The sequence below is a fragment of the Octopus bimaculoides genome, chromosome 5 (genome assembly GCF_046866305.1).
Source record: "Octopus bimaculoides isolate indiv1 chromosome 5, ASM4686630v1, whole genome shotgun sequence".
Classification (NCBI taxonomy): Eukaryota; Metazoa; Mollusca; class Cephalopoda; order Octopoda; family Octopodidae; genus Octopus; species Octopus bimaculoides.
In genome coordinates, this window is record NC_142932.1 from 104,452,721 (window position 1) to 104,468,779 (window position 16,059).

The 16,059-nt window shown below is 34.0% G+C and overlaps 1 protein-coding gene across 1 annotated transcript in view; it reads left to right on the forward strand.

The window, feature by feature from the left end:
- The window catches only part of LOC106874390 (uncharacterized), a 390,389-nt gene that overhangs the window by 300,736 nt on the left and 73,594 nt on the right, over positions 1-16,059 (forward strand). The window contains exons 144-153 of the mRNA XM_089352838.1: positions 190-369; positions 1,602-1,721; positions 3,285-3,467; positions 6,597-6,716; positions 8,517-8,705; positions 9,720-9,848; positions 11,343-11,525; positions 12,493-12,621; positions 14,179-14,361; positions 15,388-15,519. Of these exons, the coding sequence (XP_089208964.1) occupies positions 190-369; positions 1,602-1,721; positions 3,285-3,467; positions 6,597-6,716; positions 8,517-8,705; positions 9,720-9,848; positions 11,343-11,525; positions 12,493-12,621; positions 14,179-14,361; positions 15,388-15,519 (1,548 nt within the window). The remainder of the gene's footprint in view (positions 1-189; positions 370-1,601; positions 1,722-3,284; positions 3,468-6,596; positions 6,717-8,516; positions 8,706-9,719; positions 9,849-11,342; positions 11,526-12,492; positions 12,622-14,178; positions 14,362-15,387; positions 15,520-16,059) is intronic.

Below are 16,059 nucleotides of genomic sequence, written 5' to 3' on the forward strand. Positions count from 1 at the left end.
TACAAAATATTGTACATCATTGTCTGCAACCTGTTAAATAAGTCTAAGCTAGATTATTATGAGAGTAAATATTCTTATAATATTTCTGCTGAACTCTCATTTTTTATCATTTTTGTTAAGCCATATCCTAATTTACAATATACTTTGATAACTTTCTTGTATATGATGTTTTCCTCTTTTTTATTGTAGGCCCTCATAACTGCCATAGATGATGGTCAACCCCCAAAATCCAACACAACAATGTTGCAATTCAATGTTAAAGAAACAGTAAAACCAGTCTTTAAACAAAAGAGCTACAATGTTACTATAAAAGAGACTGAAGCTGTAAACACATTTGTCATTGCAGCTGATGTCACTTCATCAAATCCGGTATGTATCATAACAAATTCTCAATGGTTTGAAAAAGGATGTAATTTGTTTATTTTTGATTTTATAAACCGAAAAGCCTTCTTTTAGTTTTCTTTTGGAGTGAATAATGGTTACTTAGTAAGCACTGTGTTTTGTGTTTGTGTAAATGTGTATAATCATTTAAAATCCAGAGGTGAGAGACAAAATTTAATCCTGCATGCTTATAGCTGTTTCACAATTCACTTTCAGTTACATCTTACATCATTGTCTCTGATTTGAAGGTGCATACACATTGTATACATTTCACATACACCTTATATACATGCCTGCATACATATATATATATATATATATATATATATATATATATATATATATATATATATACATACCTGCATATATATATTATGAAGGGAAATAGCCCTGAAACTCAAGTCGCCTTTATATATTTATATTTATATATTTGATCCTTTATATTGAACACTCAATATTTCATCTACATTCAATACTTTCTTTCATGGTGCCATCCATTTTTATTTTATTTTATTTTATATTATATATTGTATATTATATTATATATTGTATATTCCATATTCTATAAGCCTATTCATTGCAGGTTTATTCATTTATAGCTAAGTGGTCTGGAGCAATATAAAATTAAGTCTAATGGTCTATCAGATAATAAAATGCATTTTTGTTCTGTCCAATGCAGAAAATTCTCACAGGTACCTTTGAATGCACCTAGTCGTATTATGTTAGAAATTATTATTACTATTTCTTTCATCTCTTTTTGAGTTCAAGCCCCATCAGGGTCAACTTTTCCTTTGGTGGGTTGATAAAATAGATTATCTGCTTTGTACTGAGGCTGATGGTATCAGCTACTCCCCCTCTCCTCAAGATTGCTGCCCTGGTGTCTAAATCAGTAGCCATTATTATTATTATTATAAGCGTTAGTAGTAGTTGTAGAAGTAGTAGCAGCAACAGCAGCAGCAATGGTTATAGTTGTAGAAATTTCTAGAAAACATTTTTTGAAAAGTAAAGGACTTACTTAAAAGTTTCCGATCAGCAAACACAATACCAGATTGATAACAACCTACAGATTTATTACTATGTGCTCTGATTTACAACACATCACATTTATTCCAATATTCCTCACATTCCTATGTTTTGGATGTAACTTTTAAGAGAAACCTCTCAGTATGTAATGTTTTACACTGCTTTATCTAATTCTTTTATTTTATTTCTTTTTTAAGCTTTTATTTAGTTACAGAATCACTGGAGAAGGTTCTGCTCCAAGTTATTTCAAAATTGATAGAAATGGGCAAATCTATGTTCGTAGTGACCTCAAGACTGGACGTGAAATGGAGTATACTGTAAGTATTTATAAAATTATATATAAATATGTATGTATGTATGATTGAAAATATATGTACTTATCTATAAGTCATTTTATTCAAAACTTAAAGCTAAGGCAAACATGTTTGATTATGTTGTCATTCTATTGATTCAATAATAAGATTTTGGTAGAAATATCTTATAGTTTCTGATTCTAAAATGTTTAAGTCAAACTCTTGCTCTATGTGATTGTTCAACTTGCTAGAAATGGCAGTCAAATCTCCCTCATATAACAATCATCATCATAAGGAAAATTGGAAAAAGATACCTGATTGTGTATTCCTAGATACATTATACTTGATCAAAAAAATTGAGGATGGTCAGATCAAAAATACCTTTGAACATAGGTTGGCTTGATCAAAGCTGAGGCAAAGTTAAAAACAGTAACTTATAAGATTCAAGACAGCTGTATCCCTGCTCACAACTATCAGGGTGGAGATGGCTATCCGTAAGTGCAAGCCTCGTGAGTCAGAGCAGTTGTTCCAGTGCATCTCCATTGCATCCTCCAGAGCAACATCTTTTCTGTTTTGTCTGCTGGGGCCATGTGATGTCTGAATTACAGGAAATTGTACATTCTGCTTCATAATGTAAAGTATTTAGAAACTATTCATCAAACTGTTAATTTACTGTAAATGTGTTCTCAATTAGATATCTGAATTTTTACATTTGTAAAACGTCTGCTCTTAATGTCCTTCAAGTAAAATCATATTTTCTTCTTTGGTTATATCTTTCCTAGAAGAAAACTGTAAAATGGAACTATAAAAGTCTATTATGAATATTCTCTTAAAATGTTTTAAGTATAAGCAAAGTAACCAAGTGAACAAATGACATGCTTTCTAAGAATTTATGTGGCTATAGGGGAAAAAAAATTCAACTTTACATTGTCTAACCCATACCAGCATGAACAACAAATGTTAAATGTCAACGATCCTGCTGCTGCTGCTGCTGCTGCTGCTGCTGCTGCTGCTGATGATGATGATGATGATGATGATGATGATGATGATGATGATTGCCTCAACTTACCAATATTTGAGATATTGGTGCTAGGCTTATTCTAGATAAAGTTAATGCATGTTAGAATTGCAACTTATACAGGAATATATTGATCTCCTTAATGTTATATTCATCATTAATGACCTCTGAATGTTACTGTCTTGAATTCTAGTATTCATAAAGCTGGTAACCAGTTTCTATAACATATAAATGTGTGAGATCACAACACTCCCTCTGAATGGGATGTGAGTCCATCGTGGGGTTACTCATCTTCAGCTAGGTGGACTGGAACACAATGTTAAATGAAGTATTTTACTCAAAAACACAATCCACCACCTTGTCTTGGGATCATGAGGGCAACATCCAAACCACTAGTTAAACTTAAATCATTTCAAGATCGATTTCTGTGATTCGTGGAAGTATTAATTTTACATATAATTTTCATAATCATTTATTACTTCAAGTGATATCAAAATAACTGAAGATCTCAGTTCTTTGGTTTGTCTGTTGTATGTAATCTTTTCATATATGTCACTTTTCTCTTTTAGCTGATTGTTGAAGCTTATAATCCACAATATCCTTCACACAAAGACACCACAAAGATCTACATCAAGATGAGGAGGAATCTTAATTCTCCAAGCTTTCAGGTACCATCTTATAGTTTCCGGACTGATACTCTTTCACAACTAGGAACAATAGTTGGAAGGATTCAAGCGGTTGATAGTGACAATGTAAGTAATTTCATTTTCTTATGTATAGAGAGGAGGGTTGAGAGAGAGAGAGAGAGAGAGAGAGAGAGAGAGAGAGAGAGAGAGCGTATGTGCATATGTGTGTGTATGTATGTGTGCATGTGAATGTGTGCATGTGAATGTGTGCATGTGTGTGTGTGTGTGTGTGTGTGTGTGTGTGTGTGTGACCGAGAGAGAGATGGAGTGTGCATACATGCATGAATGTGTGTGTGATATGAGAGAAGTAGTTGAAAGTTTTGTTGTGGCAAGCCATCTTTATTCTTCTAATTTTCCATTAATTTCCACTTATAAAAAAACAAAACAAAACTCCTTAGTTTAAAGGTCTGTATAATAGTTATCAGCTTACTGCATTTAATAAGATAATTTAGTTTCAAATCCATTTTATTTCTATGCAATAGGTTGTATTGTATGATGAGGAGTTTAGTTAGTTCATTCTTTTCACTGTGATATGAAAATAAATTACTGAATCAACCACTTTGCCAGAAATAAGAGTGCATCTGAGCACTATACACAATAATTTCATTATTATTATTATCGTTCAATAGTTTTATTTTTATAACGTGCTTTCACTTCACTACTGAGCGCAGCTCTGTGCGCCTTGGGTATGTGCTGTGGTTTGCTGTGGTGCTCTTATGGTTACTGTATTGAAAGTGTTTTGCGTAGAATGTGTGCAGTACCCAGTAGTGCAATTTTCTGTATGTTATATATATTTGTAAGTCCTGGTGTTTTTGTTATGTATTTGTCTGAATATTTTTTTATTATACCTAAGGCACCTACTATGATAGGAATTGTTTCTGTTTTTAGATTCCACATTCGAGTTATCTCTATTTCCAGGTCTTTGTATTTTGAAAGTTTTTCCATTTCTTTTAGAGAAACGTTGTCATCTGCTGGTATTGATACATCAATTAGAAAGCATTTTTTTTCTTCATGATCTTTGACAACTATATCTGGTCTATTTGCCTTAATTTCTCTATCTGTATGTATTGGCATATCCCAGAGTATGGTTGCTTTCTCGTTTTCTGTGACCTTTTCTGGCGTGTGTTTATACCATCTTATTATTATTATTATTATTATTATTATTATTATTATTATTATTATTATTATTATTATTAGGGTGGCAAGCTGGTAGAAATGTTTACATGCAGGGCAAAATGCTTAGTGGTATTTCGTCTGTTTTTACGATCTGAGTTCAAATTCCACCGAGGTCAACTTTGCCTTTCATCTTTTTGGGGCTGATAAATTAAATATCAGTTGTGCACTGGGGTCAATCTAATCGACTGGCCCCCTTCCCCAGAAATTTCGAGCCTTGTGCCTAGAGTAGAAAAGGATTATTATTATTATTATTATTATTATTATTATTATTAGGGTGGTGAGCTGGTAGAAATGTTTACATGCTGAGCAAAATGCTTAGTGGTATTTTGTCTGTCTTTATGTTCTGAGTTCAAATTCCATCGAGGTCGACTTTGCCTTTCATCCTTTTGGGGCTGATAAATTAAGTACCAGTTGTGCACTGGGATCAATCTAATCGACTGGCCCCCTTCCCAAAAAATTTCGAGCCTTGTGCCTAGAGTAGAAAAGGATTATAATTATTATTATTATTATTATTATTATTATTATTATTATTATTATTATTATTATTATTATTATTATTATTATTATTATTATTATCATTATTATTATTATTCTAAACCTCTTCAAATCACAACCTACAATCTGAAAAAAGAAAAAGAACAACACTTTGGGCAATGTAATTCTGGATATGCAAAAAGGGCCCAGGGTGGAGCATCTTTGATAATAGTTCTTCTTGATTATAGTTGATATGGACCTGAACAACTAATGACTAAATGATGGCTTTCATCAAAGAGCAATAATTCTGAAGAGCACTTCAGTTGATTTGAGACCATTCACATTTTTTTCCCACTCTAGCAGTTCTAGACTTGGCCATATAGTTAAAAAGTTCATTTTACAATCACACATTTCAGTGCAGTCATAGCTTTGTAGTAAAGAAGTTTGCTTCCCAACTACATGGCTTGATTTCAACTTCTGTTGTGTGACACCTTGCACAAGTGTCTTCTGCTATAGCCTAGGACCAATCAAATCTTTGTGAGTGAACTTGGAAGATGGAAACTGAAAGAAGCCTGGTGTATATATATGTACAAGGGGGTGCTAAAATGTTCCTGGCTTTAAGGGTGTCATTGAAAGGTCTGTTTGGAGGTTCAACCTTCCAAGTTCCTTTACAGGGCTTAGAATAACTGAAGGACCATTTCAATGAGTGTGTGTATCTGAGAGGGGAATTTGTTGAATAAAATCAGGACTAACTGATCCTCCTGTGTTTTCTTTTACCCAAAGCCAGGAAATTTTAGGCATCCCCTCATATAAAGGCATGTATGTATAAGTGTACATTTGTGTTAATATTGCATGATTGTTTTAAATGAATGTCATTCCTTTCCAATAATTTGCAAAGACATGTTGGGCCATGTAAAAATATTACCTTGCTTAGAAACAGGTAAAAGTTAGTTAGAGAAAAAACATGCAATCATAGAAAATCTGTCTTGATAAAGTGGATATTAAAACAATGATGATGATGATATTTTTGTGTAGTAGTTCTACCATAGCCCTGAATTGAGATCTAAGTCTTGTAAGTGAAATTGGATTTCACTTATTCTTGTATAGTAGACTATCCCTTACCAGGTCTAACACCATTGCTTGGCCTTCAGGTACCCCTAGTAGAAGACCTGGTTTCTATCTGAAGATAATCTAAAAGTTACAGTTTTTTTCCCCTTCTCCCATCAACCTTTAAGACTCTGTACAGAGATTTGGATGCTGTCTGTCCCTCTCTGAATAAGCCAAAAATTTTCTAAAGTTCATGTAGTCCTGTGTCAGTAATGTTTTATCCTTATTGTGCATGACTGGTTTCTTATCCTTATTGTGCATGACTGGTTTCTTAAAACACATTCATACTATCATATTAATCATGAACCCATTGTCATCATTTACCTAAATTATCTTGCTTCTCAACTTTTACTTGTTTAGACTATATTTTGAGTAAATCACTTGGTAAGCATATTTAACTCTTTCATTTGTTGATATTCTAATTTTCTTACCTTCCAGGATACGCTAACTTACTCTATCACACAAACCGGTGATTGTCAGAAGTATTTCTTCATAAAACCAAATACAGGAGAGATAATTGTACAAGAAGTGTTACCATCTACAAATAGAACATTTGATGTAAGTACAAATTCAGATCTAGATCTATCTAAATCTTAAATAAGTTTTGTAGGTGCATGTGTGTGTATGTGATTAATTTGCCATGTTTTATTGTCCTATAAGTCTATTTGATTTATTTCATAGAACTCGTTTAAAAACTACATTATTTTACCTACAGATTGTAATGTGCACTGTTGAGAGACCCTATATGTAATGTTATCTGTCAGAAATATCATCTAAATCTCCTTCAAATCACTTCCCATTGTCTTATGTAAAGAAAATGTTGCATAATATAGTTCTGCATACCTCTAAGTAGACAAGAGGATTAAGGCTAGAAAGCCTTAGATTATAGGTCTGTCTATTCAGACTGTATTTTCTTTTTTTATATACCCAGGTCTATTCCCCAGCTTTTTTAGGAGTGGGTAGCCACAACAAGACACACACCAGGTGTTCCATTCATTTTCCAGCTCAAACTGCACTGCTCCTCCCCTAGTACACTCTCTGTCTGGTTCCTCACCCTTACAATCAGAATTCTCCCATACAGTTTACCAAATACACACAACAGACTTATACCCCTAAAATTTCCATGCTCACGTTTATCCCCTTTCTCCTTGTACAGTGACACTATACAGGCACTACACCAGTCCTTTGGTACTCTTCCAGCCATATAACAAGCATTCATAAGCCTCACTAACCATTCACTCCTCCTGTCTTTAGGCATTCCACTGTACACTCATCTGTAGCTGGTGCCTTCTTGTTTGCCATCTTCTGTAAGGATTCCCTCACCTCCTCCCTTCCAACTGCATCGTACTTCCATTTCCCAACAACTGGCATTCTCTTCTCTCCTCCTACAGTGGTTAATCAGAGTGTACCTGAAGTTAAACAATAACAACAACCTTAAGGGTTGTTTCCAGTAAAAGATTCTAAATAGTAAGCAGTATAAGCTTGAAATATGTATTCATTCTATTAATGTGTGTGTGTATATATATATATATATATGTAGTAACGCCTTGTCTTGTGCGCATGCGTGGAATTCAACATCTAAACGTTCCCGCTCTTTTCATTCTCTTTCTTGGCCGGCCGGCCATGAGCATGGTCATGTCAAGCAGTGTCTCCAACATTCCAACTCTGGAGCTAGACAAATAACCTCTGAACATCATTGACGGCGTCTCAGCAACCAAAGGGCGAAGTGCTGCCTATTTCCTCTGTAAATAAATATTGTTGTGTTGATAGTTCAGAGTTCTGCGTTGCGTTGTTTCTACAGATTTAATATAGGAAAGCGGGTGTACACCTAATGGTGTATAACCACTTTCCTATATATATATACATATATATATATATATATATATATATATATATATATATATATATATATATATATATATATATATATATATATATATATTATATATATTTATAGCTATCACTTGAAGTCCAGATGAGGAGACGGATAGGTGATGACATGGTTGTACAGTTAACAAATTTGCTTTTCAATCACATGGCTTTGGATTCAGTCCAACTATGTGACACCTTGGGCAAGTGTCTTCTACTGTAGATTCAGGTCAACCAAAGCCTTGTGAGTGAATTTGATAGAGAGAAACAGGGGGGAGGAGGAGGAGGATGTGTGTGTGTGTGTGTGTGTGTGCGCGCGCATGCACACGAGTGTGTGTCCCCCAAACTATTTAAGTTACTTGCTGCTCAGCTTACATGGTATGGATTATTCAAATAGGGTAAGATCTAACTTGTTTTGAAAAATGGTTATTCTGGAATGTGATTAACAATCACTTCTTACTCTGTTTCTATCAATTCTTTCTTTTGCAGTGTATTATGCAAGTCAGTGATAATGGATATCCACAAAGTAAAATTTCCAGAGTTAGTGTAAAAGTGACTACAACAAACAACAATCAACCACCTGTTTTCTTGCAAAACAAATATTTTGCTACTATGAATGAGACTGTTCCCGTTGGGACATTTGTTGTTGGTGTCCGAGCTCTGCCACGGTTAAACACTGTAAGTATTCTCTCATTAAAAATGATAACATGTGTACCATGTAACATGTATACCGGACAATAACTTTTGTCATTTCATATTCTAATCCTGAATGTTCTGATTATTTTTTTGTATTTTTATTTTACTTTTCTTTTCTTTTTGCATTGCATGGAATGAAAAATAATGAGATAATTCTGAAATGTTGGCTAGTTTTGTTTAATTCTCAACTGTAATCCATTTCTTAATCAATGTATACTTATATACTCAATTTTATTGTCTCTGAATTGTTCAGAGAACATCGATCAAAATTCTGTTAATAGAAGCACAGACATGGCTGTGTGATTAACAAGTCCACTTACAACAATGTGGTTTCAGATTTGGTCCCACAATGTGAGACCTTCAAAAAGTATACTCTACTATAGTTTCAGTCTGACTATTGAGTGTATTTGGTAAAAAAAAAAAAAACTGTTGAAAGCTTGTCATATATATGCATGTGTATGTGTATATGTGTGTGAACATGTGTGTGTGAGCAAATGTGTATGGATGTTATTTCTCATGTTACTGTTTGATCAAAGCAGTATTGATGCTAATATTTTTTGTTGATATTATGACCAATCACTCAGCACTTTCAAAGACTGATCTTTCTTCCTTTTTTTTCTCTCCTATTTTCTTTTAACTTATATGTTAGCATGCAGTTTTTATAATATACAAGGTAGGTGCTGAAAAGTTCCTGCCTTTGGGTAAAAGAAAATACAGGTGGATCAATTATGATTTTATTCAACATATTCCCCTTTCAGATTCACACACTTATTGCAGCAGTCCTTCAGTTTTTCTAAGCCCTGTAAAAAAAACTCAGAAGGTTGGGCCTCCTACCAGGCCTTTCATGATACTCTCAAAGCTGGGAACTTTTCAACACCCTCTTGTAATGTTATCCCAATGAAAATGTCTCCAAGTAAAAAGGGTGCTATAGTGAATTAGTGCTAAATTGAGTAGCACAGGTAGACTGGAACTATATTCAGATTTCGTTCATTTCAGGATGTGGTACGCTACCGAGTGGTGGGAAATTATCCAGCTGAGTTATTCTTTCAAGTTAACAATGTCAGTGGAACTGTAACCACAAAGAAAGATCTTCAAACAGATATTCTGAGTACAACATCTTACACAGTGAGTTCTTTATCAGATTTATTTTGCAGTTAACAACCATCTCTAGAATGAGAAATTCCATAGTTTTCTGTTTACTTTCTTTTTTTGGTTTGTTTATATGCATTTCATTTATTTATTCATATTATTCTTATTTATAAGTTTTTTCTTTATAATGTTTGAGAAATTCTTGGTCAAATATGAAGTCAAATAAAGTCATACTTTTTCTCCAAGAACACTATAAACAGCAACCATCTGCCATTTTGATTCTTATGAATATTTTAAGTGTATACGAGTTTATATATATATGTGCATAAGAGATGTGTCTCTAAATTTTCATGTATCTTTCTATGTAATATATGAGATGATGATGACAATGATGACAATACTAACAAGATGATGAGTGGTAACTCAGCATTTGTAAGTGTAATGATGGTGTCTAGCTAATATAGCTGACTACTAAACTCTTTGATGACTAAAGATGCATGTGCATATGGGTATGCAAAAAAGTCTAATTGGATTATTACATTAGACCATGGTTCTGAATTGTGAAAATCTGAGAGCTTTGGTTTAAAACTGTAATGGATTCACTATAATTATTGTATGTATACAGGCATATGTGTATCTGTGTGTGTGTGTGTGTGTGTGTGAGAGAGAGAGAGAGAGAGAGAGAGAGAGAGAGAGAGAGAGAGAGAGAGAGAATGGGGGAGAGAGCAGAATAAAGAAAGAAAGAGTGGGGGAGAGAGAGAGAAAGGGAGAGTGAAAGAGAGAGAGAGAGAGAAAGGGAGAGTGAAAGAGAGAGAGAGAAAGGGAGAGTGAAAGAGAGAGGGAGAATTTTTATTTGACTAGTTGAATCAATGTATGAGCTCCAAAACTGTTAATTGCCTGTGAGAAAACATCCAGTTTATGTAGGTTTGTAGCAATCAATATCTGCATATTCTAACACATACATTATACACATGTCAGCAATATATCAATAATAATCTAATGATACTTGGTACTATAAAATTATGTTTGCTTTAAGTCTTTAGCATTTAAACTGGCCATGTCTAATCTAAATGTTCCCCCTGTTTTTTATTCAAAAAGTCCAGATCTGGCCTCTGACACCTATCCTACAATATTATTCTGAAAATAAACAATCACATCATCAAGTTCTCAAAACTATGCCACAATGTCTGATTAATTCAAAACCATATAAATAAATAAGCATTACCATATTTTCTGGCATGCAAAATTTACAGCCAAAAGATGATTGGTCAACTTATACACAAAGACAGCTTAGGAGGACAACAATTTCCATGAGAAATGCAACAGAATTTGGAAAGACTGACAATGTTTGAATGTTTACACTCCATGTTTTTACTCTATGCTTTGTTGAATTGTATGCCAGTAAATATAGTACATTTGACAGTAATCTGAATGCTAAAGGTTTAAGCTTCAAAAACAGCAATAATACTTCAATACTACATGAATAAATTTTGATATTAACTGTATTGCAAATTTCTTCTTGTGTTTTAGTTAAAAGTTGAAGCATATATTCCTAGTCAACCAAAAGCAGTAGCGGTTACTGATGTTTTAATTACTGTCATCAGGAACGCTAATGGTCCAGTCTTCAATCCACAAAATGCTGTTGTGGACATACCAAGAAATTCCCAACCTGGGATATATCTTTACAACCTAAATGTTACTGATGCAGACAATGTAAGTTTTATTGCATATTCTATAACTAATAGTTTGTATATTAGGAAATGTAAACTAACTAGAAGTATAAAAAGTATATAGATAGTGAATTGGCAGTCATTTGAACATTAGACTGAATACTCTATGCTCTGAGTTCAAATCCTGTTATGGTTATCTTTGCAGACTGGAAACAGTCTAAGGGTGAAGATTCCCCTTTTGCCCTTTAAGTCCATAAGATTTGCCAGCTGAACTGGTCTAAAGGAGATAACCAGTCCTGGCTAAAGCTCAAATAGTATTTTATTTTTTGTTTATAAATTCACTGATCATAATGGTTTCCTTCTTCCAGTTTGAAGGGAGGTTATATGCCCTCCACCATCAGAGTCTGTCAAGTCATCCGTAGAGCTAAGTGCTTTATGGAAGTGAAACCATTGGTCACTCTATGACCAGACATATATTTAACTGCATGTAAATATATACATGTATGTTTATATAAGTAATAATTATAATGATGGACAGTAACGGAAACTGGTACATCATTAAAATCTATTTCCTTTTATTTTACAATATCATACACCATATTTTTATAGTTACGACAACCAACATGTGTTTCCAATGAATCTGGTATATGGAAGTTAAGTGGAAACCTGTTATATATATATATACACACACACACACGCACACACACACACACACACATATATATATATATATATATATATATATATATATATATATATATATATATATATATATATATATATATATATATATAACAGGCTTCCACTTAATTTCCATCTACCAAATTCAATAAGAAGGCATTAGTTAGTCCAAGACTATATTAGAAGATAATTACTGAAGATGTACATTAGGACTGAACTCAAAACTACATGGTTGAAAAGTGAGCTTTTTAACAACACTGCCATGCCTGCACTGAATTTTTGTTCAAAAAGATGAATTTTAATTTCTCTTTATTATTTTTATATTCCAGAATTTTATCACTTGTAAAATTGTAGGAAAAACGGTTGCTTTGGAATATTTTACACTAGCACCCAAGAGCTGTATCCTTCAATTAAAAAGGAGTTTGTTGTTGGATTCACAAAATAATACACGATATGTTGTAAGTATTTTGATGTTTTAGATGCAGTGTAACAAACTTTTTATATACTGTGATTTTATTATATTTACCAGATTCCTTGCATATCTTTCTGTTGTTTTGAATTTAATACATGTGACAAGCTTAAAAGAATATAATTAGCCAAGTAGTTCTATGTGATTAGTTCTAATGCTGAGTCCATTATATCATCTTTCATCTATATTTTAGCAGCTTACCCGTTTCCAAGTATTAGATAATTGCCAATGAGTCAAAGGATCCTTTATGAGGTCACTCGACCTGCTGGAAATAGTAGTGAGATCACCTTCAAATCATGCCTATGATCTTAAATAATAAAAGGACATGTTGGATAATGTAATCTTGAGTGCACTATGCCTGAAAAAAGATGTGGTCGTCAGGGCTGGATTGTCTTTGATTATGAGTTTGCTTGATCAAATTTATCCAAGGGCTAACTAATAACAACAACAATCACCATTTTTTTTTTTAGTATCTAAACTGATTGTGCTATACAGGCTAATATATCAAATATTATGGTAAGATATCAGGTTGACAAAACATGTCAACTCTTAAGTCTGTCAATTCTAGCATGCTGCAACACTTCTGTAAAAACATTTGCGGAATTAAGTGAAATATAAGGAACTCAAAACAGAAGTTTCAAGAATGTGGTATCTAAGAACAATTGTATCTGTGATCATGAGAGCTTTGGGAACAATACCAAATACTCTTAAATGGTCAAATGCCAGGATACACCAAGGTATCAGAAACACAAAAAATTATTCTCATGGGTAGTACCCACATCTAAGATATTATCAACTTGAAAATACCTGATTCTCTTAAAACTCTTTCAAAACTGAAATACTATAAATTTAACAGATCATCATCATCATCATCATCATCATCGTTTAACATCTGCTTTCCATGCTAGCATGGGTTGGACGATTTCACTGAGGACTGGTGAAACCAGATGGCTATACCAGGCTCCAATCTGATTTGGCAGAGTTTCTACAGCTGGATGCCCTTCCTAATGCCAACCACTCAGAGAGTGTAGTGGGTGCTTTGACGTGTCACCCGCACGAAGGCCAGTCAGGCAGTACTGGCAACGGCCACACTCAAAATGGTGTATTTCATGTGCCACCCGCACAAGAGCCAGTCCAGGGGCACTGGCAATGATCTCTCTCGAAAATCCTTACACATGTCACGGGCACAAGTGCCAGAAAGGCGACGCTGGGCACAAGTGCCAGAAAGGTGACGCTGGGCACAAGTGCCAGAAAGGCGACGCTGGGCACAAGTGCCAGAAAGGCGACGCTGGGCACAGGTGCCATCCCGATTTCGCTTTCATCCTTAGTTCAAATTTTGATGCAAGACCAGAATTGGAGAAGGGTGTTAGTTGAAAATACAATAAAGATTGCTATCACTAAGTAACATTTATCTCTTCAAGATTTTCTTAATATAATGAGGATAATAGTGAATTTCAAATATTAAAAAAAAAAATATTGCTTTGCTTGAAACAAACTTGTTTCTTTTTGATTGATTCTTTTTTAATCCTTTTTTTTTAAATCTTAGATCGAAGTGGAAGCCAGTGATAATGCAAAACCAATTCCAAAGAAAAGTATTGGAACAGTAATTGTGAATGTAAAACAAAGTCAAGCATTAACTTTTACCAATTTACCAGGAAATATTAATGTTTCTGACAGTCTTGGTCGGGGCTTTAAACTCTATCAAGTAACTGTTTCAAATAACAATGTGGTAAGTATAAAAAAAGCTTTTCTAATCTTAAGACATTTGATTAAAATATAAGCTACATTGGATGGACAATTGCCTCAACACATCTTAATATCAAGAAGAGCTATCAGGTCTGGAATGATTGAGGTGCTCTTTCTATGAAACCAGAGCTAAACAGGGTCTCTATGGAAGTGACCTTTGTAAGAGCTCAGTAGACAATTTACATTGCACTTTTATATTAACATATTTCTCCAATAGAGTCCCTGACTTCTTTATCTGAAATAATTACAACCCTAAATATCATAAATTACTGCATCTACACATCTCTAACTCTCCCTCCCTACCGCCCTCCCTGCTCTCTATCTCTCTCTCCCTCTCTCTCTCTCTCTCTCTCTCTCTCCCTCTCTCTCTCTCTCTCTATATATATATATATATATGTATGTATATGAGGATATTATTGTTTATAACAATATCAGTGGCTAAGCATGTTAAGTTAGCACGCTAGTACTGCCTGTTAGTACCTTTAATTATTAATTGATAATTTTTACATTTATGTGTGTTTTTATGCCACTGATATTATTATAAACAATAATATCCTCATATGTATCCAAATAATTTTTATTCACTTTGATCACCTTTACAATTGTCAGGTGATGTCAAGACAAGAAGACAGTAACAGACACACACACATATATACACACAGACAGGCAAACAGACAGACAGAATGAGCTTCTGTCAGCATCCATCCACCAAATCCTCTGAAAAAAACTTGGGGGGGGGGGGGGGAGTGCAGAAAGCACTTGTCTAAAGTGCCATGTAGTGGGACCAAACCCCAAACCATGCAGTTAGGAAGTAAACAGCAATGCCTGCACCATGTGTGAGTGTATGTGTGTGTGTTTGTGTAAGTATATATATATATATATATATATATGTATGTATCTCCCTCTCAAAATACACATTAATACCACATGATAATCTTGTGTGCTTTAAGCTTACATTTTACGAATAATACTAATAATTGTTATTGTCATGTACTTCAATGTCTTTCAGGGTCAGACACAATATCAAATTGTAAATGTCAATCCAAACAGACAAAACCTTTTCTACATTGATAAAGTGAGTGGAATGATCTATTTGAATGACAGCTTGAAAAATGACCCTCAGAAAAACACTGTATACACAGTAAGTATGCTCTTATTATAACTACTTTGAATATCTATTTCTGCTTATATTATGTATCCTTTCTTTATGTCTGTTATGCACATGAATGATGGACTCGTCATTACTTTTAGCAACTAAATTTCATTTAAATCATACCTTACCATCTTAAAAATAGACATTGATTATTGTAGTATTAGATATACTATATCTTAACACAAGACAGTGGAGGTGCATAGCTTCATAGTTAGGGTATTGGACTAATGATTGTAAGATTGTGATGTTGATTCCTGGACTGGGAAATGTGTTGTGTTCTTGAGCAAAACAATTCATCTCATGTTGCTCCAGTCCACTCAGCTGTAGAAATGAGTTTATCCTGGAGAGGGATGGGCTCCAATCAAGCTTTCTCACCCTAGATATGCTGCTTAGCTGCAGCACCTCAATGAACCTCAAGGGGTTAAGGTACTTGTCACTTCTCAAAACAAGATGAGGTGATTAGAGCTGGAATGTTTTTGACTATTGTTCCTCTCAATCAGGAACTGGATCGGATGTTCAACAGCAATA